Source organism: Dendrobates tinctorius, unplaced genomic scaffold (assembly GCF_039654945.1).
Source record: "Dendrobates tinctorius isolate UK_male_01 unplaced genomic scaffold, ASM3965494v1 ptg000087l, whole genome shotgun sequence".
In the NCBI taxonomy this organism is placed as follows: Eukaryota; Metazoa; Chordata; class Amphibia; order Anura; family Dendrobatidae; genus Dendrobates; species Dendrobates tinctorius.
This window is the reverse complement of record NW_027361755.1, coordinates 10,339,005-10,353,041: the sequence shown is the minus strand read 5'-3', so window position 1 is coordinate 10,353,041 and position 14,037 is coordinate 10,339,005. Positions and strand designations below refer to the sequence as shown.

General features: G+C 45.5%; 1 protein-coding gene across 2 annotated transcripts in view; it reads right to left on the bottom strand.

The window, feature by feature from the left end:
* The window catches only part of KMO (kynurenine 3-monooxygenase), a 509,384-nt gene that overhangs the window by 464,135 nt on the left and 31,212 nt on the right, over window positions 1-14,037 (bottom strand). For both annotated transcript variants that reach the window (XM_073585735.1, XM_073585736.1), the window contains exon 2: window positions 556-625. In XM_073585735.1, the coding sequence (XP_073441836.1) occupies window positions 556-625 (70 nt within the window). The remainder of the gene's footprint in view (window positions 1-555; window positions 626-14,037) is intronic.

Below are 14,037 nucleotides of genomic sequence, written 5' to 3'. Positions count from 1 at the left end.
TCATCTTTTAAACATCTCTGGGACAGCAAGGCGAGTTTTGAGTGGCGACTTTTGTGTTTCGACTTTTATGTGGCGAGGTTGGTGTATGTGTGGTGAAATGTGCGCTGAGGGTGGTATATGTGTTGAACCACGTGGTAGTGTGTGGCGCATTTTGTGTGTGTGTTCATATCTCCGTGTGTGGTGAGTATCCCATGTCAGGGCCCCACCTTAGCAACTGTACGGTACATACTCTTTGGCCCATCGCTCTCATTTTTTCAGTCCCCCTTGTTCACATCTGGCAGCTGTCAATTTGCCTCCAACACTTTTCCTTTCACTTTTTCCCCATTATGTAGATAGGGGCAAAATTGTTTGGTGAATTGGAATGCGCGGGGTTAAAATTTCACCTCACAACATAGCCTATGATGCTCTCGGGGTCCAGACATGTGACTGTGCAAAATTTTGTGGCTGTAGTTGCGACGGTGCGGATGCCAATCCCGCACATACACATACATACATACACACACATCCACATTGAGCTTTATATATTAGATGTTTACTGTAAAGAAAAATACTTACCTTCTCTTGCTTCATAAAGTTCAACTAGGAATCCTTTCTTAGCAAAAAAGCAAGCATTTAAACTTCCAACCTGTAACACACAAAAGTAATATATATCATTTGACGTTTTCCTCTTACGTGCACAAGGCTTTAGGGCTCCCTCAGACAGAATAACACATGTGTACCGTGCGCACGGTACGTTATCCGTGGGAGAGGTACTAGTCTCCTGTGCCCCAGCACGCTGCGTGAAAGTGAGGGTCCTGACTGAGTGTGTGGACTTGTGTTGTAGGGGAGGTATGCCCATGTGGGCTGCATGTAACCGATGACCCTAGTTCGCCAGGAGCAGATGTTAACAAGTTTATGAAAGGAGACCACAATTTAAAATTAAACTTCTTTTTACTGTAGAAAAATTTGATATGAACTAGGTGGTAAGCCAGATCTTGATAATTAAATGAGTATCATGAATTACCCATGTGTTTGGGGAGGAACGAAGGATGATAATATATATTCACATCATGTTGTACCAATCACCTCACCGATGAAGTGGTCCAGGTCATGCATATGTGGCGCCCCTGAGGCTTCAGTCGCCACAGAGGTACTGCACCTTCTCCTAAGGTGTAATGCCCCACCGTCCAGGTAGGGTGGGAACTCCAGACCACGCTCCACACCTGCATTCCACACACAGGATAGTTCAGTTGGGCCACCTAACAGCTTCAGGCTGGGGGGTTAGCAGAGCACCCCTCGTGGAACCCTGCTTCGTAACACGAGATGTGCTGGGAGGCGGGTGGAGAGAGATGATACAAAAGAGTGGGAAGAGTGAAAGTTAGTAGTTAGTTGGTTAGAGGAGAGAGAAGAAAGAAGATGGGTGTCTGAGGGACGTGCTGCAGCAGGTACCAGTGATCTGGGCTGCTGGCATGAGAAAGACCAGAGAAAGAGACTGATAAGATTGATAACCTAACCTTCCATAAGAGAGAGAGAACAGATCGGAGCGAAGGAGATTAGAAGACGGTGGGAAGCAGGTTGAGAAAGAGAGAGAACCCTTCCAGTCCAGAGAGCGCAAAGGCCGGGGCCCGGTCCCCAAGGTTGATTGGATCTTTATGTCCAGCAACAGACACCGGAGGAGTAGTGAGCCGCTAACGCCTTTCTCCCATCATAGACTTGGGACACAACAGCAACTGAATAGAGAGCCGGGACGCAGTGAGGAGTCCCCGAAGCAGGCTACAGCTGTCTATCATACAAGTAAAGACTAGGAACATCTAGAGAGAGGCATTCCAGGGTAACTAAGTACTGGAGTGCTTCGCACCTAAAGGCGCATTGGAGGAGTCATTCAGTAAGGTACATGTTGGCGGAGTGTGGAAGGGAGAATCCTATCCTGCCTGGAGGTTGGCTGGAGCCCTGACCTGGAGAACACAGTAAGGAGGCAGGCAGTTGTGTGAACTGCAAACAGTGAGTAAAGCTTTGGAACCGCATACTCTGGTGTCCTCCAGTTATTCCAGCACCACTACACCTGGGTACCAGCCTCCATACCATTCTGCGCCTCTCCTCATCCATTGCACCTACTCTGCCCTGGGACTACAGCTCCACCTGTGGGGAGCTATACCATCTCTGCTGCTCCACACCATCTGTCCCAGCGGATCTGCATGCAGCGTTGGCTCAACACCTTACTTGCCAAACACCACGGGTGGCATCACGAACTATTCCAACAAACTTTAACACCATTAACATCACTGCCATTGATATTGGGCGCCCAGGGCCACGGACCGGGTCACCGCTGCTGTGACACATTCCCGCCTTGACACCGGCCCGGTACCAAGTACCCCGCTGCCCTGAGTGTACGAGGGCGACCCACATACATATCTGCTGATCTGTCACTTTCTGAAGATACTTTCACACATTCTTCATTACGTTGCACCACCCAGACAATCGCCAGTGGTATCAATCTGAGGTGTGTCTGGGAGTGCACATCCATGTCTGCACTCTGATGTGTGGAGGGCACATCCTATGCGTGCACATGGACCGCAGTCAGGCCCACCCATGTGGGTCATGTGAGGGTGGGCCCAGTCACATGACTGGAGCTCCAGCCCCAGACTGCACCGACAGGCGCGTGCACACAGTGTGTGTCATGGTTCCACCCCTCAGTGTGTTTGGGACTGGGATGCAGCTAATGACAGCTCGGCCATCTAATCTGTTACAGAAGTTGTCAGTGCTGAAGTATTCAGTGCTTTGATTGACAGCTCAGTCATCCAGTCTAGTGCAGGGGCTTGCTGAGCTGACAGTGTGTTGATTGACAGTTTATCTGTCCAACCTGAGACTGGGAGTCACTGGCTGACTCCAGGTGTTGATTATCGCAGCTGATTGCCAGGCTACTTGACTGAGCTGTCTCTCCCAGACCTCTGCGAGATGTACATTCAGCCAAGTGTAGTTTGTCCTTTTTGTGACTTGCATTCTGTATGTTGATCTTTCTTTGCCTGTCCTTGATCATTCGTTGTTCTGACCATCCATTTACTTAACCCCTTCTGCTCTGATCCGCTATCCTCCTGGTATTCTGACCATAAAACGTTACCTGACTACACTTTTATCTCTTCCTTCTATTTATGACATACCCTCCTAGTTTCTGACCTTGGAATCCTTGACTATCCTGAGTTACGGCTTGGCCGTGAGAAGTGACTAGTGTCACAGTGTGCTTCCATATTGTTTATAAATATAAAAAATAACAACAAATAGGAACATTAAGTATTGTTTATACAATCCCAGTATAGATCCAAATCGGTAACATAAGTCTCTATGAGAATATATCAAATGGGGAATGTATAGTGTATCAGCAGAAAAATATAAATATAATTAAGTGAAAACATAGATATTAGATATAGAATAGGGCATGAAAATGCATAAGGAGTAGACATAAATATATGGATTACTTACAGTATAATATAACCACTTACCGTATATACTCATGTATAAGCCGACCCGAGTATAAGCCAACCCCCCAAATTTTGCCACAAAAAACTGGGAAAACTTGTTGACTCGAGTATTATCCTAGGGTGGAAAATGCAGCAGCTACTGGTAAATTTCAAAAATAAAAATAGATACCAATAAAAGTAAAATTCATTGAGACATCAGTAGGTTAAATGTTTTTGAATATTCTTAGTGAATCAGGAGCCCCATATATTGCTTCATACAGCTCATGATGACCCCATAAGATGCTCCATACAAAATACACCCCATAATATAATGCTGCACAAAGGTTAGAAATGGCCCCATAAGATGCTCCATAAAGGTTATGGCCCCATAAGATGTTCCATAGATTATGCCCCATAAAATTTTTCATAGATTATGCCCCATATCCTGCTCTATAAAATGCTCCATAGATTATGCCCCAATAAGATGCTCCATAGATTGTGCTCCATAGATTATGCCCCATAATATGCTCCATAGATTATGCCCCATATGCTGCCCCATAAAATGCTCCATAGATTATGCCCCATATGCTGCCCCATAAAATACTACATAGATTATGCCCCCATAAGATGCTCCATAGATTATGCCCCATATGCTGCTCCATAGATTATGTCCCCATAAGATGCTTCCTAGATTATGCCCCCATAAGATGCTCCATATGCTGCTCCATAGATTATGCCCCATAAGATGCTCCATAGATTATGCCCCCATAAGATGCTCCATAGATTATGCCCCATATGCTACCCCATAAAATGCTCCATAGATTATGCCGCATATGCTGTTGCTGCTGCAAATAAAAAAATGACATACTCACCTCTCGTCACTGGGGGCCAGGTGCCAGTGTCCTGAGCAGGCGGGGACACCAGTGCGCTATGGGGGACAGGTGCCGGTGTCACCGTTGGCTCAGGGCCCTGGCACCTGAGATATTCACCTGTCCCCGTTCCACCGCTGCTCACCGGTCTGTCTTCTGGGCTTCCGGGTCCCTGTCAGTAACTGTTCAGGCAGTGGGCATGGCGTGCACTGACTACGTCATTGCGCTCTCTGTCCTGAACGTCACAGACAGAGGATGCAGAGGACAGAGCGGCGCGTGGCTGTGGAACAGGTGAATATCGCATATACTTACCCCCTACTGGCGCAGTCTCTGCAGCCCCGCTTCTCCCACAGTCTCCGGCAGCTCTTCCTTCCTTCAGCGGTCACGTGGTACTGGTCATTAAAGTCATGAATATGCGCATATTCATGACTTTAATGAGCAGTACCACGTGACCACTGAAGGAAGGCGCCAGAGACCGTGGGAGAAGCAGGGAGTTGCAGAGACGCACCAGTGGGGTAAGTACACCCTAGCTCCCTCTCCCCCGCCGACCCCCTGGAGTATATGACTCAAGTATAAGCTGAGAGGGGGACTTTCAGCCTTAAAAAATGGACTGAAATCTCGGCTTATACTCGAGTATATATGGTACTTGAGTGTACGCCGAGGCCCCTAATTTTGCCATGGAAAACTGAGTAAGCTTATTGACTTGAGTATAAGCCGGGTGTACATTGTACCCTCATCCCTGTCCTGCTCTGTGTGGCTCTCCTCCCTCCCAGTATGCATGGCTCAGCTCCTATCCCATCTTTCTATGTATGGCTCAGCTCCCTGTACTCCCCCGTCCTCCTCCATGCTCCTCAGTGCACCCCCATCCTCCTCAGTGCTCCCCCCGTTCTCCTGTGTGCTCCTCCATCCTGCTCCGTTCTCACCCGTCCTCCTCTGTGTTCCCCCATCCTCCTCTGTGCTCCCTGTGCTTTCCCCGACCTGCTCCATGCTCCCCGTCCTCCTCCATTCTCCCCCCCGTCCATACTCATCCTGCTGTGCCATCGCTGAACGTCCCTGCATCCTCCGTTGTCCTGGTGCGGCAGCTTCTTCCTGTGTTGAGCGGTCACGTGGTACCGCTCATTAAGGTCATGAATATGGACACCATGCCTATGGGAGTTCGAGTTGCGTCCATATTCATGACGTTAATGAGCGGTACCATGTGACCGCTCAACACAGGAAGAAGCTGCCAGGCCTGGGACAACGGAGGATGCAGGTGATGTTCAGCGATGGCACAGGAGGGTGAGTATGATGTTCCAGCCACCTGCTCCTGCCGCTGTTCCCCCTCCCCCGCTGATTTCTGCACAATGACTCGTGTATAAGCCGAGGGGGCATTTTCAGCACAAAAAAATGTGCTGAAAATCTCAGCTTATACACGAGGATATACGGTAGCTTAGGTGATCCCATACGTGGATCAGGTATACAGGTGCTTCTCACAAAATTAGAATATCATCTAAAAGTTAATTTATTTCAGTTGCTCAATACAACAAGTGAAACTCATATATTATATAGAGCCATTAAAACAGAGTGATCTATTTCAAGTGTTTATTTCTGTTAACCCCTTAGTGACAGAGCCAAATTGGTACTTAACGACCAAGCCAATTTTTACAATTCTGACCACTGTCACTTTATGAGGTTATAGCTCTGGAAAGCTTCAACGGATCCTACTGATTCTGAGATTGTTTTTTCACGACATATTGTACTTCATGTTAGTGGTAAATTTCTTGAACACAAAGTTGGCTGCAATCAGTGGTGGGTGCCATGTCATGTTTGGAGACACCCTGATGTATCTAAGCAGTGGAAACCACCCAGTTCTAACTCCAACCTTAACACAGCCCTAACCCCACCACTAACCCTAACACACCCCTAATCCTAATCCCAACCCTAACAATAACCCTAACCACAACCCTAACCCCAACACCACAACCCTAACTCCAACACAACCCTAACTACAACACAACCCTAACCCCAACACAACCCTAACCCTATCCCAATCCTATCCCTAGCTCTAACTCTTGCCCCAACCCTAACCCTAGCCCCAACCCTAGCCCCAACCCTAACCCTAGCTATAACGCCAGCTATAACTTCAACCATAACCACAACCATAGCCCAAACCTAACCCTAGCTATAACCTCAACTGTAACCCCAACCATAGCCCTAACCCTAGCCTCAACCCTAACCCTAGCTATAACCCCAACTATAACCCTAACCCTAGCTCTAACCCCAACCCTAACCCTAATGGAAAAATGGAAATAAATACTTTTTTTTATTTTATCATTTTTAACTTACTAAGGGGGTGATAAAAAAGGGATTGATTTACTACTTTTTTATTTTGATCACTGTGATAAGGTCAAAATGAACCAACAGAAAAATTTCCTATTGTTGCTGGGTTTCGGCTGGCAAATCTTGGCAGGCGAACTGCACATGCACCCTCCATTTTCTTGCCAGAAGAAGACGCTGATGGCTGGGAGACATCACCGGAGGGATGCAGGAGGGTCCAGAGACACCGGAGGTACCAGAGAACCCCAGTTTCACAATCCATTTTTGGATCTGTGGAAGATTTTGCTTTGCATATTAAACCTTTTTTTAAACCTTTTTTCCTTTCAGGCCATCAGGGGTTAATATCAGTTTTTCCCTCCGGTGGCCGCTGGTGTAATTGCATGGCTGGTCTGTTTGCTATGCAGGTGGTTGACCACTCCCACCTTCCTTTAAAAGGTCACCAGGTTGCTGCAGCTCACTGTTGGTGATACTCTTTTTCTTTGGAGACCAACTAAGCTGGAGTCAGGAGCTGGCTGTGTGTGGTGAACTTCAGCTATAACCTTCATCTGGTGTCTAACTCTGCTGTTCAGTGCATTACATCAGAAAAAGCTGTTTTGTTGTTTAGTTGTCTTAACCCCGAGGTTTCAGTTTTATCTTTCCTTTTGTGTTATTGGTGCAGTACACTTTTTTCCCTGTCTCACCCCCTGGGGAGGGGGCTGGGGGTTTATCTCAGGGCTAAACAGGAGATAGGGACAGGTCGGAGACTTGGGCCTCACTACCATCAAGTGTACCCCCAAGTTAAGGAAAGTCAGGGCACCTTCTTAGCCTGAGGGGCAGTGCAGGGGCCCAGGTTCCTCGTCCCCTGTTTTCCCTCAACTGCCCTATGACACCCAGTTCTCTCTCCTCTGATATGCTAGATCACATCAGAGGAGAGAGAAATTAAATGGGAAATCGGACTTTTTTTTTTCGGTGGCCGTTATTCCGAGAATAATGGTTATTGCAACACAGATGCTGTTCTCCTGGAGAATTTTTGATGCTGGTGGGCGCTATACATTTATTTCTCAGCACCGTTAAAGAGCGGCACTGAGGAATAAGTACCCTTAACTGCCGCCATTAAAAGGCGTATAAGCAGTTGCTAAGGGGTTAATGTTGATAATTATGGCTTGCAGCCAAAGAAAACTCAAAAGTCATTATCTCAGTAAATTAGAATAATTAACAAAAAAAACCTGGAAAGGCTTCCTAAGCATTCAAAAAGGTCCCTTAGTCTGTTTCAGTAGGCTACACAATCAATGGGAAGACTGCTGACTTGACAGATGTCCAGAAGGCAGTCATTGACACACTTCACAAGGAGGGTAAGCCACAAAAGGTCATTGCTAAAGAAGCTGGCTGTTCACAGAGTGCTGCATCCAAGCATATTAATGGAGAGTTAAGTGGAAGGAAAAAGTGTGGTAGAAAAAGGTGCACAAGCAACTGGGATAATCGCAGCCTCGAAAGGATTGTTGAGAAAGGGCCATTCAAAAATTTGGGGGAGATTCACAAGGAGTAGACTGCTGTGGGAGTCATTGCTTCAAGAGCCATCACACACAGACGTATCCAGGACATGGGCTACAAGTGTCGCATTCCGTGTGTCAAGCCACTCATGACAAATAGACAACGCCAGAAGCGTCTTACCTGGGCCAAGGAGAAAAAGAACTGGACTATTGCTCAGTGGTCCAAGGTGGTGCTTTCAGATGAAATGAAATTTTGCATTTCATTTGGAAATCAAGGTCCCAGAGTCTGGAGGAAGAGTGGAGAGGCACACAATCCAAGCTGCTTGAGTTCATATGTGAAGTTTCCACAATCAGTGATGGTTTGGGGAGCCGTGTCATCTGCAGATATAGGTCCACTGTGTTTTATCAAGTCGAAGGTCAGTGCAGCCATCTACCAGGAAATTTTTGTGCACTTCATGCTTTCCACCAGGTGGTATTTCCTGATGAAGGGGGCATGAGACCCCTGAAACGCGTTGAATAAAGCCACTGTCAATTGAAGACATCTCTCTCCTGGAATTCATCCCTGCGGCAGGGCAGAGTTTTAATTGCAAATTCCCACTGAATGTATGACTTCTTCTGGTCACTAAGGACCTGTGGATCTGCAGCAGCCGACCAGACTATATGCGCTTATCTCATCCTAACCAGGTGAGCAAGTTTCTCATTATATTCCTCCTTTGTAACGTGGAAAAGACCCTATTGCGCTTTTTTGTCTCCCCATTCCTTTGCAATAAATGAATCAATAAGTGGCAGATGGTATTGCATCAATTTCCATATGTGCATCTAACAAATAGAAGCATGCATAGAACTAGTGACATACAGGAAAATATCATAAGATGTGAATACATGGGTTTTAATGTTGTCTCCACAAGAGAAATTACATCAATAGAATGTATTGAATGCATTAAATCCACACAGATTAGTGGACGCATGCTGATTCACCTGCGTTCAATGAAGATACGCTGAGTCCAAAGCGCTGCTTGTTCCGGATCGTGTGCACCCGGTCTTTCTCCTTATTCAGGTAGTTTCTGCTCACACTAGACCTGAGGTCTTTAGTCTGGATTTCTGACTAACTACTATGAAGTCAAAAAAAAAAAAAATGAAGTCCTTTCTGATTTTGCTGCATAGCCCTTCTTTCTGGGCTAAACTCTGGACTTAACTCTATCTTATCCCACTCACTGTCGGGAGGTGGGCAAACTATAACAACCAACGTTATTGCCATCTTGTGGCCATTATATTTCCTTTTGCTAAGTTCCTAACATGGATAATACATTTCTAATATCACTTTTTTGTCAGAAGTTCTCAAATTCTTCCCTTGCTCGGACAGTATGTATCAACTGTCAGGTTCCCTTGAAAGGGAGTCTATGAAAAAATGACCTATTGTATCTGTTTTACATAGAATCATAGAATATTAGAGTTAGGAGGAACCTCCAGGGTCATCATATCTAACCCCCTGCTCAATGCAGGATTCACTAAACCATCACAGACAGTTGTCTGTCCAGCCTCTGTTTGATAACGTCTGTTGATGACATGCATGTTTGGTTTTTAAATATTGACAATTTTTTGATGTTTTGTTTATATCAGAATCTTTTTAAAAAAAACAAATTTAGTAATTTTGGAATTTTAAAAATGGGTGTTTCATGTATTTTTAGATTTGCACTTTCTGCCTTTTCAGGAAGAGTTTTCACCAAGGTTTTGTATCATCAATGGCAGGATTTCAATGACTGTAACACTTCTACACACAGCTGATAACATAAGATACATAAATTATAGTAGACAATTGGAAAGATGTGGAAAAATTTAAGGAGACCGCAAGTGAACAATGTGTGAAGAAACAGTATGGTGAACGAGGGGACGTGGGAATGGGTGCGGCAACAGATGGGGAACAGGGATGTATGAGGAGATGGTATGGAGAGCAAGGAGGTAATGTGTGAGGAGCCAGTATGGAGAGTGGAGGGATGTGTGAGGAGACTATTGATGGGAATGGTATGAGGAGACAGTATGTAGGGAGAAAAGTGTGAGGGAGAACAAACAGAGAGTAGGTAGTGTGGGAGAAGTATATAGAGGAGGCAGCATGGGGGAAAGCGTGAGGGAACGGTATGCTGGGGAGGAGGAGTGTGATGAAGAGGCACAGTATAGAGAATGGACAGTGTAGGGGGGACACAGTGTGAGAGGATAGTCTGAAGAGGAGACCCAATATAGAAAGTAGGGGACAGTGTTCTGCCCATTAGAGCAAAAGACGAGGTTAAAATTACTGTCATCACTTTAACAAGCTGTAATACTCTGTTAGTGACATCTAATGCAGTAATAGCACCATCTGGTGACATTGTATTGTATTACATGTTGTTTTTTTCACGAGGAGGAGCCAAAAGACCACAGCGTCTGATTGCTTCTACCCTAAAAAGAAGCACTTCTCCTTTTTTTAAATGGTGTTTAATTCTTTTGGCAGAACAGGGGGTAATTGGTAATGTTGGAAACTCAGGGAATATGAGCTCTCAGCTGAGCTCAGTTAGCCATTCCCATCCCCTTTATAATCTGGGTCCTGATTCAAACCCAGGTCAGAGCTTGCTTTTTCTGCATGGCTTGGAGGAGAGGTATTTTGATGAGGAGTTTTGGAGGAGTTATCTGTGACAGTTGCGTGGTTTGTAAGTGTGATGATTCCCTTCCCACCTCTACTTTGGTTTTCCCGTCTTCCACTCCCCGATGCATTCCTCTGTTATATGTGAGTGGATATTTGTATGCTTGGTATTTTCATTTTACCCTTGTTTGTGTTGCCTTGTTCGTCGGGTTGGGGTACTGTGGTGCTCAGTGGCACCCCTCTTCCCAGGGTGAGAGAAGAGAGCAGACAGAGGGCTGATTCAGGAGATAAGGTAAAGTTGTCAGCCCCGGCACCTTTAGAAGAATCCCGGGTAATAGGGTGAGCTGGGGTGCCCCCTAGTGTTAGGGACAGGGAAGGAGCCCCTGGACCCTTGTCACCTGACAGCTGGGTCATGACAGTTTTTCTGTAAAGCTGTGAATTGCATTGTGGAAAAAAATGCATTTTGGGTAGGACGGTCCTGGTGAACCAGTTATTTTGTAAGAAGCAGTCTAGCAGAACAGTAGTGTAAAACTTTCTCCTGCATTATGTTGCTAAAACTCTATTATTCTGGATAAAGTATATCTGGTAAGGGAACTATCTCTGTTCTGTGGTATTGTGTATTCAAACTGTTGTTAAGTCAAATGTTAATTGTTACCAAGTCATGTGTTCACATGTGCAAGCTCCATCTTGCTGTGTGTTTTTAGTTATGTGATATTCTGAGCTCAATACTTATACATTTTATTTGTTTTCTTGTAGTTTTACCACATTCAATTGCAATTCTATACATCCATCTCTTGACCACTAATCAAGTTGGACTACAGAGAATGGTCTGCTTATTTTGAAATACAGAAGAGGTTAATGCTGTATGTCAGATTGCAAATCGTGAGAAGATTTTATATAACAGAACAGACAATATGGAGGGCATGTACCATAAGAGGGGTAGAATGTGGGTCATATTTTGTGCAGGGAGTACTGTGAGAGTTAGTAGTTTATAAAAGGGCACAGTGTAGGGCAAATATTTTTATTCTGGAGCATTATAATCACACTTTTATTTTTAAGGTCACCATGTTGGGATGTGTTGCAGAAGACAGGAGGAGGTGGGAGTCTGCCACGTAGAGCTGTGGGTGTGAAAAGTCATCATGAGATCTGGACAAGTTTGGGAATTCCTTTTCTCAGGATGAATCTGTGGCGCCCCTGGGGCTCAGTCGCCACAGAGGTACTGCACCTCCTCCTGAGGTGTGGTATCCCACCATCCAGGTAAGGTGGAGACTCCTGACCACGCTCCAACACCTGCACCCCACACCACAAAGTAGTGTAGCAAAGCACCTTTGGCGGGCTCCCTGCTTGGAGTGTATCAAAGCACCCATTGGTGGCTCCCTGCTTGGAACACGAAACGTGCTGGGAGGTGGGTGGAGTTAGATTACATTTCAAGGAGCGGGAAGATTTTAAGTTGGTCAGTCAGTAGTTGGTTGGAGAGAGAAGATCCCTAGAGAGAGGGATAGATGGATGAAAGTGCTGCAGCAGATCCCAGTGACCGGGGTCTGCTGGCACGGGAAGGGGAGAAAGAGAGCAACATAGACTGAAAGCCTGTCTCTCCATAGAAAGAAAGGATTAGTATGGAACGTGAGGAGTAAAAGAGTATTTTAAGTATTTAAATGCCCTTAAATGGGCTCCTTGGAAGATGTTACAATCAAAGTGTCATGATGTTATTAATGCACACTCACTATGTAGTGAGCGGTGACTGCAACATCTCCCTCCTTGTACTGACCCTATGACAGGAAGAGACAGGAGTGGTGGCAGAGAGAATAAGGCTATGTGCCCACGTAGAGTTTTTTAAACGCTCAGGCAACGGGTTCTCCTTCCCAGAAAACGTGCGTTTTTTCCGCGATTTTTCATAGAATCATAGAATCGCAGAGTTGGAAGGGACCTCCTGGGCCATCTGGTCCAACCCCTGCTCAAAGCAGGATTCGCTAAATCATCCCAGTCAGATGTCTGTCCAGCCTCTGTTTGAAGACTTCCATTGAAGGAGAACTCACCACTTCTCGTGGCAGCTTGTTCCACTCATTGATCACTCTAACTGTCAAAAAGTTTTTTCTAATATCTAATCTGTGTCTCCTCCCATTCAGTTTCATCCCATTGCTTCTAGTCTTTCCTTGTGCAAATGAGAATAAAGATGATCCTTCTACAATGTGACAGCCCTTTAGATATTTGTAGACAGCTATTAAGTCTCCTCTCAGTCTTCGCTTTTGCAAACTAAACAATCCCAAATCCTGTAACCTTTCCTCATAAGACAGGGTTTGCAGACCGGTCACCATTCTGGTTGCTCTTTTCTGAACTTGCTCCAGTTTGTTGATGTTTGTTGTTTTTAAAATGTGGTGCCCAAAACTGGACACAATATTCCAGATGAGGCCTGACCAAAGAGGAGTAGAGGGAAATAATGACTTCACGTGATCTAGACTGTATGCTTCTGTTAATACATCCTAGAATTGCATTTGCCTTTTTTGCTGCTGCATCACACTGTTGACTCATATTCAGTCTGTGATCTATTAGTATACCCAAATCTTTTTCACATGTGCTGTTGCTTAGGCCTATTCCTCCCATTCTGTATATGCTTTTTTCATTTTTATTGCCCAGATGTAGTACTTTGCATTTTTCCCTGTTAAAAACCATTGTTAGTTGCTGCCCACTTCTCCAGTTTATTTATATCTTTTTGAATCCTCTCTCTTCTCTAGTATTAGCTATTCCTCCTAGCTTTGTGTCACCAGCAAATTTAATCAGTTTACCCTCAATTCCTTCATCTAAATCGTTGATAAAGATGTTGAACAATACAGGGCCCAGGACAGAGCCCTGTGGTACCCCACTTGAGACATTCTTCCAACTGGATGTTGTCATGGTATGCCTAGGTTACTTTAGGAAAAAACCCCGGGACCCCTGCGATGTCCCTCAGACTAGGGGAACCCTGTCTGTCCCTCTACCCAGGGTTTACACTGAAGATGTGCCTGCCTGAGCCTCCACCCTGTCCCTGTCTCCTGTCCAGCCCTAAGCTGAACCCACCTCCCTCCACCCAGTGAGGGGACCAGACACCAGACCCCACAAATACGTATGGACAGGGGTAAAAGAAACACCACACAGTTAATACACAAGGGAATACAATAATGTGCAAGGGCAACCAAATATATATATAACAGATTTGAGAAAGAACCACTGAGGGATATACTGCACCAGATATCAGACACTCCAACACCACCACTGCTAACCGGTATTGCTAGCACTAGGCTAAAGCTATAGTCGGCGACGCCCATAGTCAGGACGAACTATTTAAAGACCAAGGGCGT